This window comes from Brachycentrus maculatus, unplaced genomic scaffold (genome assembly GCF_059751285.1).
Source record: "Brachycentrus maculatus isolate JH-2025_06_01 unplaced genomic scaffold, ASM5975128v1 h1tg000050l, whole genome shotgun sequence".
NCBI lineage: Eukaryota > Metazoa > Arthropoda > Insecta > Trichoptera > Brachycentridae > Brachycentrus > Brachycentrus maculatus.
In genome coordinates this window covers 2,824,511-2,845,031 of record NW_028280804.1, presented here as the reverse complement: position 1 = coordinate 2,845,031, position 20,521 = coordinate 2,824,511, and the positions used below count along the sequence as shown (strand labels likewise).

The 20,521-nt window shown below is 30.3% G+C and overlaps 1 protein-coding gene across 2 annotated transcripts in view; it reads left to right on the top strand.

Annotated features, from left to right (window-relative positions):
* The window catches only part of hth (Meis homeobox homothorax), a 449,971-nt gene that overhangs the window by 8,537 nt on the left and 420,913 nt on the right, over window positions 1-20,521 (top strand). For both annotated transcript variants that reach the window (XM_088277921.1, XM_088277922.1), the window contains exons 2-3: window positions 13,305-13,528; window positions 14,665-14,806. In XM_088277921.1, coding sequence (XP_088134047.1) covers window positions 13,305-13,528; window positions 14,665-14,806 — 366 coding nt within the window. The remainder of the gene's footprint in view (window positions 1-13,304; window positions 13,529-14,664; window positions 14,807-20,521) is intronic.

Sequence of the window (20,521 nt, the reverse complement as noted above, 5' to 3'; positions counted from 1 at the left end):
CACTATATTATGAAAGTTCGGAGTTTAAGCTCGCTACGTGAGTGCTTTCTTAGCGAAACGAAACGCGTCGGTAAGCGCGGATTGTAATTATTGGGTTCTCTGCAAAGATTAACCGGAAACTTTTCGCCTTCTTCTGTAAGCTCTGTTATTCTAAAACCATTCCAAACACTTACCATGCCCGTTCTGTCAATATATGGCATTGTGTGACCCAACAATACACTCATTTACTTACGTTCAAACACTCGAAATATTTGTATTTGATGACTAAATTTGTACTAAATTTTCTATCTTTATGTCGGTTATTTTTTGCTTTAACTAAATTTATTTCACTAATTGTTCGGCAGTTACTTTGAGATAATATTAATTTATTTTTAATTTAGGCTTTACTTAGTAAATACCACTAAATATAATGGTATTTACCATATAAAACTTAAATTTAAAAAACATCCATACATTTATTTTTCTGTATGCATTATTGTGTGTTTACATTTATCAGCACACCTAAATAAAGAACTGAAAATACGCATATTGTATTAAATCTGTCACTTTTCACGAGTATGTAGATTCTTTACCTATGTGGGTAATTTGGGTTGTTGCTATTTCCTACGTTATGTTTTAGATACATTTAAAAAGGTGGTTTTTTATGCATTAAATACATTTTTACTCACCTTTCTTTTGTCGCGTTGTCGTTCCATAATACATGTCGCGAACTCTTAAGTCAGTGTTCCATAATTTGACCCTACTGAATGAACCACAACTTGATTCCTTTTTTATTTAAAATAATGAGTCGCTTGATCAATGTTTCTATATTTAGATGCAGTTTTAGTATAAAAATGCAGGACATTACTAGATATACGCTTATACATACTCTGCATAAAACGTATATAGATTTTTTCTTAGTCAGAATTTTTAAAATCGTCATATAAAATTTACAGTATTTATTTATTTTGTAGCCTGTTGTGTGAATAGTGATTTTTGTTCAAAACAAAAATATCAGTAATAAAAGCAAGCAAAAATAAAAGCCTTTGATATTTATATATATATATATATATATATATATATATATATATATATATATATATATATATATATATATATATATATATATATATATATCTATATATATATAAATATATAAATATGTATACCCAAAAGATACTTAATGCAATAGGTACTGACGCTTTTGAGTTACACGTAGTTGAGGTACAAACGTATCTTATCATACGTAGTTCTAAAAAAATGCTTTCATCATGGGAATTGACTTATCTCAATATCTTTCGTTTCTAAAATAAATGTTTTTATTTTATTCAACATTCAACAAATTTAAATTATACTAGAAAAGTACTCAGAAAAAAATAAAAACTTTTATTGATATTTGAACACCTAGTTATTGAGATGAAATTGGTATTTTTTATCGTTTGCTTACGATCCGCCATTGGCGGGTTCAGGAGATATAATGTGCTATTCCATCAATGATTGACAACTACAATATATTTACAAGTGACGGCTTACATTTTTGGTACAAATTATTGTACAATACTGCCATCTACTGTTGATAATTTCCGTATTAAGCAAGTCGAGTTGAAACCTTTATTTATGTATTATATATAGATTATTTTTCGAATTATTTAGTTGGGGGTTTAGTTTAGAAGGGGTTTAATAAATATAAGTGATTTTTTCACTCTAATATTTATTCAATATTACACTGGACTGGTACCTGAAGTGGAGGGCTGATCACCTTTCCTTCATGTGTAAACGATCGAGATGACACTGCGTTTATATGAAGCAGTGCCCTATGCACCATTGGGCTGCGGTAAGGGTTTTATATTATACATATTTAGTTAAGAAAAAAAAACTAATAACGCATTTGTTTGCAATCTCCGTTTCCCCAATAAAATTACAGTGAAGCGCCCTCGCGGTAGTTTTTTACGAAAATGACGCATTATAAATTATCTAAATATATTATTATGTATATAATTTTTCCACATATATTTCATTTGACCAGTAACATAATATACTATTATGTGTAAAAAAATGTAAAACAGCAAAATGATTCACAGTAATACATATTTGTTCTCGATCCCATACCGTACTGAATATTTTCTGAATTCGAATAAAGTTTCTATGATGGAAAATTTACCAATGTTCACAAATAATATCGATGGAAATGTATTGTAAATAATTACAATCACGCAGGCTCTTACGATCGAGAGGCCAATAAAACAGGTAACGAATACATACCTCTCAGAGTAATCAAATCAGTTTACGACTTGAAACAAATTCGATGTCAGTTTGCCTGGCTGATACGTGTCTCGCTGTACTGATCACGCCAAATTCTAAACTCCCTTTTCTTACAGGCAGAATTTCTATACCATCAATAAATAAATCATACCCATTGTACAATTCAATACTGCAAATATAATAATAATAAAATAAATGTATTTTTACATTTTTTTATTATCTTTATGACCGCATTTCAGCCCGTCAGGCCGCACTCAACGTCAACGTATAACAAAAAAATCCAGAACTCTGAATATTTAAAATACGTCATTTTTATATGAAATTTATTTTCTGTATACTTTAGGTATTCTTCTTTGCCTGTCTCTAATGAAGCGGTTAGTGCATTTTGCTATCGTACTGAAGGTCCCGGGTTCATTCCACGGTGAAGGTTGGCAATCATCTTGGCAATTTTTACTTTGTTTAACAGCGATTTCTACGTGATGTTTTTTTTACGTGATTTTCATCACGATGTTCACAAAAATCATATTTAGTTATGTTGTATATGGGTATGGATATCTATGTGATTTATTTATTGAGTTTACATTTACGTTGTAGAATGCCATAGTAATCCCATAAACTGTCAGTTTGATAATGTCCTTGCAAGGCGGCATAGTTGTCACAAAGTAAACATATATTTATAACATGATCGCATGTTTTCCAATCAATGTCGATCAATTAGCCTTAGTTGATAGTTTTATGAAATGGAACAACTTCGTTTTAACCACTTTTTTTTATAAAAAGTGGTTAAAAAAAGTTGTTTTATTTTATAAAGTTTATAAAATGTGCTACAAAGTAACTGCGAAAAATTCAAGAAATTAGTTGATAGTATTTTCGAGTGATATTATTTGCATTACTTGCAATTCTTTAATTTGGAAAAGTTTTGTGATGATTTATACCGATAATAAAAGAGTTTATCTAGTTAAAAGATCCTTTACCATGACTTAAACAATACCAATTATCCGACGAATTACTAGACCTCGTCTTCATTGACCAAAACAATCATCCATCTAGCTTTAATGTTCGAAATTGCACCCGCATCTCTGTTGAGTTTAGACGGATGTATTCGGTAGAGCTTTCCAAATCAATTACTTGACTTTAGTGGGCCAGACTGATAATATGGTATGCCTCGGTGACAGAGTACAGAACAGATAACATACACCGCCGTATTTCATTATTTGAACATAATAATTTAAACATATTTCAAATAACTGTACCATAAAGAAGTATTTTACCTCGTTCTTATTTTTTTGCTTTGCTTATTTTTAGTAACAAAAGTAATCGCGTATTTTTAAGAATAATATTTTCGAGAATCTCGTATCCCATTTGCATACGAATTAAACATGTTGGTGGTTTATTACTAAATCGCTCGATAATGTTACACATATTTTGTTTTAACGCGGTTCCTAACTGTTGTGTACGCGGCTAGATGTTGTGCGTCCGTATGTAATCTAGTAGTATACCAAAGTATATAATAGAGGGTTAGAGCTAATGCCGATTCCACGAAAGCGCCTGAATAATGTATTCATTTCGGTAAAATATGCAGATCGAGAGATATTTCTACATTTTACTCGGATATTATCGTCTCTCGTACATTTTTGGATGTTATGAATTTTTCAATGATTGTAAGAAACAATTAAATCGTTTCTGTCGGAATACAGCGCTTTTAATGGCTCGGCGATGTAGCTATTGTTAACATTCGGAAGATTTAGACACACTGATACGGCTATATACATTTTGGGAGAATTTTTCTGGTATTCCTCTGTAATTAGTCCGGCGCTCATGTCTGTATACGAACAATATATGCGGGAAGTGCGCGGTGAGTGGCTAGCATGTTCTGGTCCCCTGGAAACCATCGGGAGAATATTATTGTGTTCAGTCCGTGACTCGCGAGTAATCGAGTTAAGATAATTATTTCTATATAATGGTTCCTTTGCATTTAATTTAATTGATATTTATACATATACTTACTCACATAGGTGCCTACGGATTTTGAACTTAACGTTATTTATTAGTTAGCTCTTGCCCTTTAGACATGTATACCTACCAATCTACCATCACCGTGAGAACATAAAAAGAATACGAAATATAGTTCTCATAGCACTACTGGTTTCAACGTCTTAATTTCGAGTACAGTTTTATAAACTTACACTAAAATAAAGCTCCTCGGATTTTATTTAGCAAGTTGGGGATTAACCGGTTTAAAGTAAGGATTATTTTTCAACTTTCATGTTTAATTAATGCAAAGTACCAGGAGAAGATAATGTACATACGGTCGCAGCTGATTATCGACCGCGCTGACCGATCAATAAAGGAAAACTGGTGTAGGAACGTAGTACGTTTTGTGTAACCCCCGCTGTCTCCTGCCGACCTGGTACCGCGCGGGGGCGATGCTCCGCTCTGGTGTCATCATCAATCATGGCGGCTGTCCCTCTCACCCTCGATTGACCCCAAAACTGAAAACTCACCAAGGCTCTTCGAAAACGTAAAATCGATTTCATAACCAAAAAATATCTCGTTTGTTTACACAACATCCGATCATATGCATCGCTAAGTTTATCAAAATAATTTAATTGGTTTATTCACTATTTAATGAGAATACCGACGGATTTCTGATTTATGCTACGTTGTATTGGATATATTAGATTATAGTAAGATATTATATTTGTATTCCTTACATGTCTTCTCACACCGTCGTTCGCTTATTATTTCCTGATACGGATATCTCATGGTCTTAATTTAATATTATCGTGTATTTTTCTCGTGAAAGCCCATGTATGGTTGTATATCATAGTAAAATGATTACCTAACGCATACAACAATGCATACGTATATGCAATTAAATATAAATCGTATGCCTAATGATGATGGTAACAGCTCGAGGCAATTAGGGGTTTAATTATTACAAGTTTATGAGACGTTGTCCTGATTACCCACCTGGGATCTAGTTTTACATACTCTTACATATTTTCTAGACATTCATACATAAAAAATCTAAAGCTTTCCCTCGACATACCTTGTTTAGAGTCAACATGTAATTAAAAATGCGATATTCAGCTTAATGAACATCTATGGAAAGCATAAAAAAGTTAATTATTTAATTCTGACAATCAGGAAAATTGGTACAATATTTAATTTAAAAATAATAACGAATTCACCAATTTTAAAAATAAAAGCATTTCAATAGTGAATCCCGTTTCTTTTCATTAATAAGCAATTAAATATCAGGAGGATTGGATAATATTACCTTTATATAAAAAAAAACTTGATACATTGAGGTAGTTTGCAATCGTAAATCGTATTTATAAAAATAAAAAATCTACCGTCACATCGTGTTAAGGACACATTAAAAACCGGACCTAACTCTTGATTAATTTGACGTCATCGAATCTCTCGGTACTTCGTTTAAGAAGCGAGTCAATTTTTCAATAGAGTTTATTTATTAAGATGCGCAATAAATCAAAAATTGATATTAATATTATAAAAACTTAATACGTTACATTAACATAATATTCAATATTATATTATATGATTTCCTCTATGTTGAAAATTAACATAAGCGTTCGTAGGTATAAAAATGTACCACGAAAACAGGATGCTAAAAGTTGTAATTATTAAATTAATTTAATATTGGTTTAAAATAGGAATGCTCAATTTTAGTTTTATATAACATAATTCTACCATACATATCATTTAATAAATCTATCACTGATTTAACATATTAATACTGTTACTTTTCCTATTATCGTTTTTATAGTATTGCATTTTTTATCATAATCATAAAAATTACACAACACAACAACTACATAGATCACGAGTATCAAGGTAACCATACCATATAAGTTGAATATAATCAAAAAGTTTTATTTTTTAATTTTTTATACTTAATCTGGAATATTTTTCGCGGTAACGAAATGTGTTTTACATTTGTCTTATCGCGTTTTTATATTTCGCAATAGAATTAATTCTGTCATTCAGCCATACTTTAGATTTATATAAAATGATAAAATCAAACACTGATTTCATGAGTTTTTTTAACAGTAAAATTCAATTTAGTAGACTCAAAAAAACATTGTTTGATTTTAACATTTAGTATGTAAATTAAAATGGAGATCTAGAAATTAAACGCCGAATCTCTAAACATAATTTAGTAGTTTAAGAAGGATTCTTATTGATGAAAGGTTTTTTCAAACTTTTGAAGGTAAGGTAACGCATTTCGAACACTACCCTCTTAATCCAAATAACGACGAAGATTAAGAATAAATATCTAAGAATATTGCCGTGTGTGTTCTTATCTCAGTCCATCTCAGGTAATCAAATATTTAAATTATGAGACAATCAAGCATGCAAATTCTGTAACTTGTTTCTGCAATTGTCTGACTGCTTGTCATTAGGACATTTTGAGGTGGGTGCACCAGTCACTGCCATTTGATAAAAGTGATATATTTCTTACTAAACAACACATCCCACAAAAAATACAAATATTTTTTTAACGCATAAGATCATCAGAAAAGATTTCAGGGATTTTAAAAATTATATTTGATCAATATAACACTGCGTTTATAAGACACAGTGCCCTATACACCATTGGGGTGCGGATAAGGGTTTTATTTTATTATATATTATCAACACTGGAATGCCCCCTGCGTACAGTACAGTGAAATAAGTAATTTTTTTAAATAATCCTTCACAGTTAATTATTTTTAAACTTATTTTTGTCATCCATATTGAAATTTATTTTTTATCGGGACGTGAACTAAGCTAGCCGGGACACCGGGATATTGTCGGAAAATCGGGACTGTCCTGGTCAAACCAGGACTTGTAGCAAGTCTTTATATATATATATATATATATATATATATATATATATATATATATATATATATATATATATATATATATATATATATATATATATATATATATATTTATATATATATATATATATATATATATATATATATATATATATATATATATATATATATATATATATATATAATAAACGTGTGTTTTATTTAATAAGAACGTTACTATTTTAATTTAATAAATTTAGTAGATACATTTTAATTTCGTCATAAGTGATCCAATCAAAGTGTTACAAAGTCAATTCCGTTAATAACATTATTTTAAACTTATATCTTTTAGCATTTTTTTTAAATAATAAAGTAGTCATTACTTAATGTAAAAAAATCCTATTCGATTATTTAAAGACGTCTTATATTTTTTTCTACTATGTCAGATAACTAGTTTCTCCGATATGATAAAATTTTATAGTCATTCAAAAATAAATCGCCTGTACATCCTCTGCAAAATAATTTCCAAAAATCCACATTTGTAAATGTTGAAATTATCTTTGGTCTTAATGGCGGGAATTAACATAAATATCGAATAATTTCTTGCATTGAGGAGCCACAAAAGGAGACAATGTTATTATATATTTCTGAATACACAACATAAATAAGAAAAAAAATTGTATTTTCGGCTACGTTGATATTTGAATAACTTAACAGACAAATAATAAAGTTTGTTCATATAATTTTTTGGTAGGTATTTTCCTGCATAATAAATACACAAGGCCGACGAAAGAAATTATATCAGACAGTAAATATATTTTTTATGTATTTTTAAGTATTTTACAATACAACCATTTATTTCCAATCCCACTCTATTAGTGCATAAGGCACTAATTCAACTAAACATTATATTGGCTTTTATAAAAAGTACCCGCTAAAATAAGTAGCTCAGTAAATAAACAATAAAAAGCATTAAAAGTTAGTATGAAAATAAATATGTGTAATACCTTGAAATATTCATTCGAAAAATTTACACATTCGAAAGTAAAGTAAGGTTTCAACGTAAAGCAGTAGTTTAATGATGAAAATGAAATTTTAAATGATATAAACAATAAAGATAAATACAATATCCGAAATTTGAGTAGTGTGATTGTCAATCAGGGGTAGAATTGCGAATGTTAGACGTCTTAAAAATGATCGCTTCACCAACTTATAACAGATTATGAGCCCTATAAATATCCAGACTCCCATATTCTTCTTCATCTATGTTGAGATATCATTTAAGAAAATATAACTCCTACGTGAACAAAACTCAAATTTATGAACAAAGATTTGGGCACACTCTAAATATAATAATAAACCCTTATCCGCACCCCAATGGTGCATAGGGCACTGCGTCATATAAGCGCAGTGTTATCTTGATCGTTTACACATGAAGGAAAGGTGATCAGCCCTCCGCTTCAGGTACCAGTCCAGGGTAATATTGAATAAATATGACAGTGAAACAATCACTTTTATTTATTTTAACCCCCTTGGGAATCGAACCCGGGACCTCCAGAACGGTAGCCAAGCGTGCTGAACATTACACTACGGAGGCGGACACTCTAAATATTGCGACGAAAATATCTTCCAATCAATGACTATAAATACTTGAAAATTATAATAAATTTATAGGGTATAGTCATAATTTATATATTTGTATATATATATATATATATATATATATATATATATATATATATATATATATATATATATATATATATATATATATATATATATTTATACATTGAAATATGTTGCACACATTAATGTAGTTCAGAAGCTTACCATAATTAACTTTTTATCCAGAAAAAACTAGAAAAAAATGTACCGCCCACTTTCGCGCCTCGGACTTAACATAATAACAGTAAGTCCGGTGTACCAGGAGATAATAAAAGGGTACTGGAGATTGAAGATATAATAATCGTCAGATGTGTTTACTTTCCGAAGAGGATAGCCAGGAGTGGAGGGTAGGGTAGGTACCCACTAAGATATCGATTTATTGTGGCCCGTTTTTTAACCGTTCAGAATTGCCACATCATCGAAATTGATGGCGTGGTGGTTTTGTTATAACTTTTTTAAAAGCCGTCATCCTTTTAAAAGTGCTCGAAGGTAGACTCCAAGTGGTCCGTTGAAAGCGGGCGATTGAAATCTAGGAGATTTACATCGGTAATACATTTATTTGGTATTTTTATCTGTTAGCTGAAACGCCACGTCAGTTCCTACTCTCCGGATTCCGTAACCTAACTTTACCTAACATAACAAGCCCACATTACAAATTATACTATCATGTTTTGAGCATTATCATTAGCAATTTAAAGCAACAAAAAATCGCTAATCAATCGATTCTATATACTTGTATTGTCGTTTTTTTTGGCATTTGATTGCAGGTCTAAGTTTTTAATAAATATATATTTTACAATTTAATCGAAGCTTCTTTGAAGTAGTATTTTACAAAAATAGCGCTACAGAACATATTATCTAAAACAATGTTTTAATCTTTTAGTACATATAATGTTTTTAACTTGAGTTTCATGGATATATCTTAATCTATCTGGTTAAAAATATATTTATGTATAGATAATTTTTAGGAATTATTTGAAAAAAATCATATCACAATGTTCAGTGCTTATTTGGAATTCATAAAACAATAAATAAAAATTATTAACATCAAATTATGACCTAAAAATTACACTTTTTTTTTCTTTCAGGAACTATGAAAATGTAGCGTTTAGCATTCCTATCACATCTGTTATCTTCACATTTTAATGTAATAAATTACAGAATTGCAAACTGTTTTTAATCATTTTTAAGTTGATTTCGTTAAAGAAATTATAGGTCTAAAAAATAGGGGTTTTGAAATTAATTTATCGGATTCATATAATGATAATCATAATCATATAAATATCCACCTATTTTTATACTAAAAATCCATCTGATTTAGTCGTGTTCAAAAACACAGATGAAAAAGACCTGTGTTCAAAAAGATTTTCGCGAATAAATAAATGAAAATGAAAACACATTAACGAAACTATGAATTTAACCAAATTTTACAAGGCACTTAACTACATATAAATACCTACGCCTGTTAAATATAGGAAAATAATTTTCCTTATTTCAATTTGGTAATTTAAATAATTTTATTTATTAGCAGTCGATTTTCGACAGTCTCTTTAGGTATTATGATTATATGTAAGAATGATTATTAATCATATGTTATTATTTGTGAAATACGGTTGTTTATTTGTAGTGAGAGGAATTTCAGGTAAACGGCCGTCATTTTGGTTTAGAAATTCCCAACCTGTTGCCGTAAAACTAAAATATTAGTATATTTTTAACACCTCGAATGATAATTGGCCCCCGTAAGATATATCATACGACGAGAGAACGTTATGCAAGAATCCAACAAAATAACTTCTCCTTTATTGTGTATAATGGCGTCTATTATTTATCTGACAGGAATGAATTCTCAGCTGGATTTGATTTATAAACCACATTTGCGTACCGCACATGTTTATATTTTTTTCATTTCGGTACTTTGGACAAAAATTATATCTTGGAGAGCGATTTGCATTCAGGCCGTGGGATAATATTATCTAAGTAGGACCTATTCGGTTATAAAGTATTTAAGAGCTTTTGAAACTAGAAATAAAAAAGTAATAACCAATTAAGTATAAACTTAAACATCTACGTTTTTAAATAGTTTTCTTAAAAAATCTATTGTGACACGTGTTTTGATGCATTCCGCATCATTATTATCTACGATATAATAGATTCTTTTATCTATCAATAATAACAAGTAATGTTTCAAAATCATATAATTTTCATATAATATTTTATGAGTAATAAGGTATTTTTTATTTGTAAATTTAAAATTAAAACCATTTTACCTGTGCCTATTAAAGTTATTATAATTTTATTTAAAAAATCAACTAGTATTACCAACATTCACACTTAAACAAAATTATAATTTAATTTCTATCTGTGTCGTTCATTGCTTCACCTCTTTCTAAAAAAAATAATCTGCTATTGAAAAATAAATGTTATACAAGTGATGCTGATTTATAATTTTAACATATTTAAATAATTTAAAGATATATGCAAGTATGGTTTGTTTTGTCAGGATTTAAAATTTATTAGTGTTTTAGCGCAGTGGGAAGGCACTCGATTGCAAAACTGAAACCAAACCTCCCGATCACAAAATATGTAGTAGAAAAGTTTATTTTCAAACGTACTTAAAAAATAAGTATTGTGGCTGCATTTGTGTAAATTTAGTAATCTTAATAGTAAAATTTCTTGCCAAGAATTTATACAACATTAATATATTAAATACTTGATATGTATGAAAATTAATTAATGTGGACCCAATAAGATTTCATAAAGTATTATAATCAATTGAGAATTATTTACTTTAAAGTTTTTTTTAAACTTTGTCTTCTTAACTAATTTACATTATAAATAACAGTTTTACTATTCGTATTTTATTTTGAGAAGGTTAAAATTTTATCTGTTTCGTCAACACCTTGCCTTTTTCATAACTACCTCAATATCTTTTTTATGAAAGAAATAACTTAGTGAAGCAACATTACAGCAAGAAGAACATTCAATAGGCACTTATGGCAAACAAAAAACATGTTCTTCTAGCAGCCAATTTACATAATATTTAATCGATAAAATAATATAAATAATATGATGAACAGTTTTTATATCAAGCTGCTCATTGAAAATACGTATAAGCTTGTACATACTTCTGAAGGAACGATCTGAATCCTGTTATTTACTCACATGTAGTGTCGTATCGTATCCTTTTCTCTGAAAATGGTATGTTAATTTCTGACAACGAGATAGTGGACCAAAAGATTTATTTAATGTAAATTCACACTGCAGATTTCATTGCGTAGGAACACCAAGGTGTTGGGTGACTTAAACTTATTATTCAATTTATGACATTATACGTTCATACATAATGATAATATTATACGTATTATTTATTCTCATGTATGCATTTGAATCGTACTGGTTGTTGGTTTTCAAAATAGTGGAAGATTTTCTACTCCCACCTATATATCATGTAAATTCTTAATTGATTTTTGGTGCATACGACCTAATTGACCACGTTTCAATCGATGGACAAGACATCTCGTTAATTAATAACTTATAACATATGTTTCTGTATTTATTCACCTGTTTATAAGATTGAATTTGTAGCTATAAGTACCAGTATATCTGAATGTCTCAAGTGAAGTAAAATTTTATATTGATATTGATCATTTTAATAATGATCGACAGCAACATTTTATACTAACGATGACCCTTATTATTTTATTGCTATGCCCATTTCTTTGCTGAATGCAAGACTTATGATATTTCTGTCGATAGCTTTTCTTATGTCTATTCTTCTGATAAGTTTTGTTAAATGTGCTTGTACCTCTGGTGATTCTGTTGATTACTGTAAGCAATTTTGTTGATGCCACCCGCTTGAGCATTGCTGACGTATCTTGCTGTTGGTTCTTGTACTTGTTGGCGACTCTCGCTGAATGTTTGACTATGCTGGTACGTTGGAATATTTGTTTACTGAGTGTAACAGCAAAGGCACGCTCGCCAATTTTAGTTCACTAGTTACTAGCTGGTAAGATCACTTCATCAGATCAGATCTATGGTAGTTGTTACAGCCAATCCAATTCCAATTCGTCTAGAGTACACGAGTCTTTAAGATGCACTTGGAATTTAGAGTGGAATTCCTTAATTCTACTCATGAATCTTGTTGACTATGTTTATGGCTGTCGATATGTCTGCTCATGACCATGCAAGGCTCATTATGATGGTCTTGGGATTTAGGGTCTACTTCTCCCTTTTCAACTTTAACCATTTGTCCTGCACTGCTGGATATAGGCCTCTTGGCTGCTATGGCTTTTGTTGTGTCTTATCATGGTCATACATGGCTCTTTCACATGCTCTTGGAATAAATGGTGAAATTCTTTAATTCTGCTGATTAATCTTGCTTACTATGGTAATGGTTGCTGTTATGTCTTCTCATGAAATTTGAGGGTCTTCTTCTTCTTCATCTTTAGCCTTCTGTCCTCCACTGCTGGACATAGGCATCTTGGCTGCTATGGCTGCTGTTGTATCTGCTCATGACCATGTTTACTCTCATCCCGTCCTCTCGCTGACGACAGTCTCTGGTTGCAGTACGATGACGGCCTGCACGGCGGCTACATGGAGGGCGGGCCGGGCGGCATGTACGAGCCGCACCGCGCGGCCGCCATGCCTCTGGGCGCGCACCACGTGCCGCACGTGCCGCACCCCGCCGCCGCCATGCACTACGCGCCCTCCAACCACGTGTCGCCGGTGCCCAACCACGTCATGGCGGCCGAGCCCCACGTGCACAAGAGGGACAAGGACGCGATATACGGGTGAGTCTGCGATGGGTAATGCTTCGAACCAAACGTGCGCGAGACGTAGAGTAAAATCAACTTGACGCCGTCCACAATTCTAAATCTTATTCTTCATATTTTTTTTTATTTTTCCTCTCCTTGGCTTCCTCCCAGCTGAGTTAAGTCGGTGAATGGTCTCTCGGGGTTGGAAGAAGAGACGTGATGGCTTAATGCTCTCAGGTTGCATTCCAAGGACTAAAATTCACTAATTCGTAAAAACAAATTAAAATAACGACATTCGTGATCAGAATTGAACTTTTTGCATTCATTTTGATTTTACTCTATATCTTCTTGTGTATAGGATACAAAGTTCCATTTCAAATGTGTATACTTCATAAAACACTGTTTTTTGTAAACGTCTCTTCTTAATTCTAATAATTTATTACTAGAGTAGATTTCGGAGAGATGGTTATGATAAAAGTGGTTACAAACAAAGTTTGATTTTTCATTTAATAAAGTTTATAAAATGTGCCACAAAGCATATTATTTATTGATTTGGCAACTTAGTAGAATGACATGTTTATTATTAAAAAAAATATTTGTAGAATACCACTCATTGAGTTTTATTTCACTACGCACAACTAGTTTAGAAAACTACAGATGTTCTCATCGACAGGTGAATAGTGAAGTTTTACTATTCACCTATCGATGGAAAGAAATGTAGTTTTTAAAATAGTCGTTTGTAATGCAATAAAACTCATTTCATGGTATTATACAATTTTTTTAAGTAATCCACAAAGTATCAGCAAAAAACATTCAAAAAATTATTCTAGTTGGGGGTCACTTCCATATAAACTGACGTCGCGGCGTCGTATACAAATCTATGTGAAGATCCTCAGCCTGGTCTGATTTCAATGCCATTATTTATTTAAAATATTTTTTACCGTTTTTGCACCATATAAGTATAAAAGGTAAATCTACGGATAAAGGACTCTTACACATTTACTGCAGCGCTTTCAAATATGCATTGTGTGGAAAAAAAGGATAGAGCAGTGCAGTTCAGCCGCTCCACTCCACCACACTTTGGCTCCATATATACTGGTTACAGTTGTTCCACATTAAGTTTTTTTTTCAATGCCATTATTAAGAATACCTTACTGTTGTTTTTCTTTCAGCCACCCTCTATTCCCCCTGCTCGCTCTCATATTTGAAAAGTGCGAGTTGGCTACGTGCACACCACGTGACCCCGGAGTGGCAGGAGGAGACGTCTGCTCCTCGGAGTCCTTCAACGAAGACATAGCCGTTTTCAGCAAACAGGTACACTTCAATTTATATATTATGTATATTAAAAGCATTGTTAATTTTGGGGTACGTTAATATTACATTCTCCTTACCATTCATCGTTCACTTTTTGTAAAAGTGGTATTACACAAAGTGAATTGTTGGGTAATATACCCAAAATTAAACAAAGTTTATTTGGTTGAATTCTACATTTATTTATGTATATGTTAATACGTGACGCGTTTCGTTTTCTTAGGACATGGTTTTGGATAAAAAAAATGGTTTTGATAATGTCCTAAGAAGACGAAACGCGTCACGTATTAACATATACATAAATAAATGTAGAATTCAACCACATAAACCTTGTTTAATTTTGGATATATTATCCAACAATTCAATATGGAATTTTACCAACTGTCTGCTTCCATACATTAAAATTGCCACCAGGATTCTATTGTGTGCTGTCTGTTTAGCTTTCTTTTATTTTTAAATTAAAACTAACAATGTTCAATTAAAATCATAAGATTAAGTACTCTTTTGGTCACTATTACCTTTATACTAAGTAATATATTTACCATGATATATACATGGTATTTATTCTTGAATTAACTTTCATCTAACGAATGTGTTTTGATGCAAAATTTAATATCCTACCAAATTGCATAATCCAATTTAATTTAAAATATACGTTCACTGTTCCATGTACATACGGTCTCTTGATTCAATAGCTTACTCTTTATCTTGCGATTATGCACTTTTATTACGAATCAAATAAATATTTTTACGCTTATTCCTATCAACGTAAAACTGGGTGCTGATATACGAAAATGTAATAAAGATAAGTTATTATCATACAATTCGTAGTAGCTTGTGTATTAATAATAACTTAATATGTATAAATATACATATGCATCCATGGTAAACCTTGCTTGGTGCAAGTAAATATTGTCCAAGCCCTATCCACATCCAATTGGTAGTTAGGTAATTATTCTAATTTGATGAATGTACAATTTTAATTTATAATATCACATACGTAAAATCATAACTGTCAAATGTATACTCTCGTAATGAAAAAAAGCATGAGGTAACAATCATATCGCTCACTCCTTTCAAGAACGTCATAAATCAAAAATGGTCATTTTTCAGTTGTGCATGTTTTTGGAATACCCAGAAAATGTACTATATCCCAGCAAAAGAGGCATATTTTTAACTTAATATTTACCCGCTACAGGGCAGAAAGTGTTGTTTTTGCATTTTGAAAAAAAGGTATTGTTTAATTATTTTTTTTAAATATACTAAATATTTTTCAAATGGAGAAAAAACCTTCAGATTGTACCTAAAAGATTTGTTGTACAGTAAAAAGTTACACAAGTGGCTTGACATTTATTTTTAATGCATTGTGCTATATTTTTAAACTTTAAAAACGTTCTCCTGAAATATCACGTTTTTTGATTAATGACGTTCTTGAAAGGAGTGAGCGATATGTAATTATTTTAATTTTCAAATTATCATTATAATGTATTTTTTCGTATATTATTTTCATATCAGTGTATTTACAGTATCGTATTTATGAAATAATTTTTTTTTCTCACCTGTAACATTATGAAATCCAAAAGTCATTAGGATTTAAATCGTTTATAGGCTTACCCAATCTTAATCCTCTCGCTGTTCAATTTTTAATCACCTTTATGTTACATTTCGAATAACATGATAGTGAATTTTTCTCGAAAAATATTAATCAATATTTGATTATAACTTTTGAGGTATATATAGCCTGTTGATTGTCTTTGAGTAGCGTCTAATTTATCACTCTATATGATATATTTGATTAATAATTGGTGTCCATCATGTTGTGTTTGGCAAAACGTATATTAAATGACAGCAAATTGTAATGTATTGCATTTATGGAATTCACTTATAACATATATTTACATGAATCATTTCTTCCCAGAGAAACATAAGAAGTGTAAAACTAACACTAGTCTGTACGATTTTACTTACATCAATCAATACGTTTTGTACATACAATAAATAAGGACGGAAATTCTAGTTAGTAAATTCACTATTCCTGAAAATCTATTATGACACGTGTTTCGACACATTCAATATCACTTTCAAACACCTGATTATGATTGTTTATGCATCTCACCAAATACAATTCAAGTTCAAAGTTTAAAACAGATGATATTACCACAATGTGACAAATATTTTGCATTACGATATTTTTTTGAACATTGCACACATTTCGTAAACCCTGAAAACATTGTGTATATATATATATATATATATATATATATATATATATATATATATATATATATATATATATATATATATATATATATATATATATATAATATCCTTTATTATATATACTCATTTGGGTTACTTATCTGTGATGTAAATTTGATAACTATTTTTATTTATGATGTAATAAAAATAGTAATTACAAATTATAAAAAATACATATATGTATTGATAAAAACATTTTATAAAGGTAAGTATTCTTATGCTTGATCGCTTTTTAATACTGCTTTTTTGATTGCAGATAAATAATATTACTCTTTGTAACAAAGATCATTAAAATAATTTTTCGTATTAGATACATACTGATAATACTCATATGAACATATTTTAAATTAATAAATTAGTAATGATATAGAAAACAAAAATATTTTAAAACTATTTACTTCCATGTTTTTATTTTATTTTATTTCGCTTTGACGCCAATTTCAAAAATTCACTTTTCAAATTTTTGTGTCTATAAAAGTAGTTATATTTACTGTATAAATACGTATATACATACAAAAACCTTTAAAAAACGCTTTTCCACATAATATTTTTTTATCCCTTAATAACTTCAAAAACCAAATCAGTGATCTTTAATGTCTACTGATAACTCATTATTATGAAGAAATTATATTTTTTCTTACTCACAACTTTTTTCAAACATATGTATTAAGCTCAAATCTTACACGTATCATCAGTTTGTTTGTGGTTGGAAGATATTGCTTCGTAGTATTAATTCCATAAAATATTAATTAAAAATATTATTCCATAGAATATTAATTCCATAAAAATTCAATAAATAAACTTCGATAAAAAATAAAGAATTTTTGTTTTGTACCGATGACCGGCGAGATAAGAACGCACTTGTCATATAAAGGTAAACACTCCTAAAACCGTTCCATGCATATAAAAATATTAGCGAAAAGTATTAAAATAATAAGATATTCACGAGAAATACAGCATATCACCAATTAACCAAGTAAATTTTGAATTAAAAATAATTAAATATATTACCTACAACAAAGTGACTACCAAATCGATTGATGAAACGATGATTAATGCATCGAAACAAATAAAATTGTAAGAATATAGATATTTTTACCGAGATTTAAACAATCAAAAATAGATAAATTTAAAACGAAATAAAGAACGAATACTTAGTATTCAGCATCATTAGTGAGTTTACCAAGTAAATTTTGATTTAAAAATTTAAAGATATTTGCCACAATGACTGCAAAATAAATTATTGGAACGATGCTGGATTCATCGAAACACGCGCCATGTAACATTTTAAGAAATATTGATATTTACCAAGATTTTTTAAACTTAAAAATGGAAAAATTTAAAATAAAATATATAAGCCTGAATGCTTCTAATAAGGTACATTATGGACGAAATAATAATTCTTTAACCATTATATTTTTTGGTAATTATTTTGTGAAGTATTTTATTTTATTACTCTATACATATCGGTTGGACGGTTATGGTAGCGAAAGAGGATATTACGCGATACAAGGCACCCATGCAATATTTACCTGTACCCATCGCGATATTGTATCGATTCATACAATAAACATATGCTACACTGCTAAATCCGTAGATAGCATTTAATTCCTTTGGTAAAGATAAATTTAAATTCTAATTTTCCGATACCGATCTATACTGTACTAAATGGCTTGAATTAAACATGATTGCACTAAGCCCCAAAGATTAAAGTAAAAATAGATTATATTTCTTCATTACTATCTTCTAGATTTCAGATATTTTTTTTTAAATCCCAAACACGTGATAAGTATAATTATCATTTAAGAAATATTGTAAATAATAATAATGATGTTCAGTTTATATAGCGCCATTTTCGTAAAACATCACATGAAGGGCGCTTTACAATTAGCAGTAATTTCAGCATTCAAAAGGACATATGTAGGTACACAGTTATTTTTTTATAGTATTATATCGCGCACTCCTTTCAAGAACGTCATAAATCAAAAAACTTGATTTTTCAGGAGAACGTTTTTTTAAGTTTAAAAATATACTACAACGTAAAAATAATAAATATCAAGCCACTTATTGAACTTTTTACTGTGCAACAGATCTTTTTAGGTAAATCCTGAAGGTTTATTCTCCATTTGAAAATTATAAATTATATTTGAAAAAATAATTAAACAATACCATTTCTTCAAAATGCAAAAACAAAACTTTCTGCCCTATAGCGGGTAAATATTAGGTTAAAAATATGCCGCTTTTACTGGGATATAGTACATTTTCTGGGCATTCCAAAAACATTCACAACTGAATATTTACGATTTTTGATTTATGACGTTCTTGAAAGGAGTGAGCGATATATCAAGATATAAAATTATAAACTAATTTTTAAAATAAGGTAACAGTTACAACGTAGTATAATAAAATCCGAGTATTTGAAATGTTCGGTGCAAAAAAATATATAATATTATATAATAACGAATGTAATCCCGAAACAAATATTTGCTTTTTTATGAGAGTATGCTTTTGCTTACAAGATGCAATCAAGAAATACATTTTAACCAAACTATGTTTCCTTCAGTATCCAATGTTGGCGAATTCGTTAACCTTAAAAAAATTAAAGTAGCCCTTAAGTAAATAATGATAACTAACTAACTAACTAACTAACCATCACGCCGCTTCCCCGCAGGGGTAGGCAGAGAGAATCGAACGCCAAACCACTCGGTCTTTGCAAACATTCTTTGCCTCTTCCACATTCATGCATCTCCTCATACATACCCGACGATTATTACGACTCCTGACCCGGCCGCTTTCAAGTATTTGACAAACCTGATTATGCCAAGTTTTCCTCGGTCGTTCTCTGCTTCTTTTTCCAACTACATTCGCCTCATAAATTTGTTTAACCGTTCTTTCTTCACTCATACGCTCCACATGTCCAAACCATCTCAACACACCTTTCTTAATTTTATCGATAATGCTTATCTCAGCCTTACATTCTTTCCTTATTTCATCATTCGAACATCTATCAAACATCGTTTTGCCACACATTCGTCTGAGCGATCGCATTTCGACTGCATTCAGTCTGCTTTCATCCTTCTTTTGCCAACTCCATGCTTCGCTTCCATACATAAGGGTTGGAACCAGAACTCCATTGTGTACTGCCAGTTTAGCTTCCGCTGATAGATTTTTATTTGCTAAAACTGATTTTAGTGCACCATTCACTCTGTTCCCAGCATTCACTCTCCTTTCTATGTCTTTATCAATCTTTCCATCCCTAGAAAACATACTACCCAAATATATGAAATCATCTACCTGTTCCAAAATCTCCCCATTTACCAATATTTCACACTCAGATCTACATTCATCTCTTTCAAAAACCAAAAAAAAAAAGTAAATAATGATAACTTGGATAATTTATATAGCATCTAAATAGTATAAATGGCTTACTTAAAAATACGTTTTTTTAAACGTTGACAA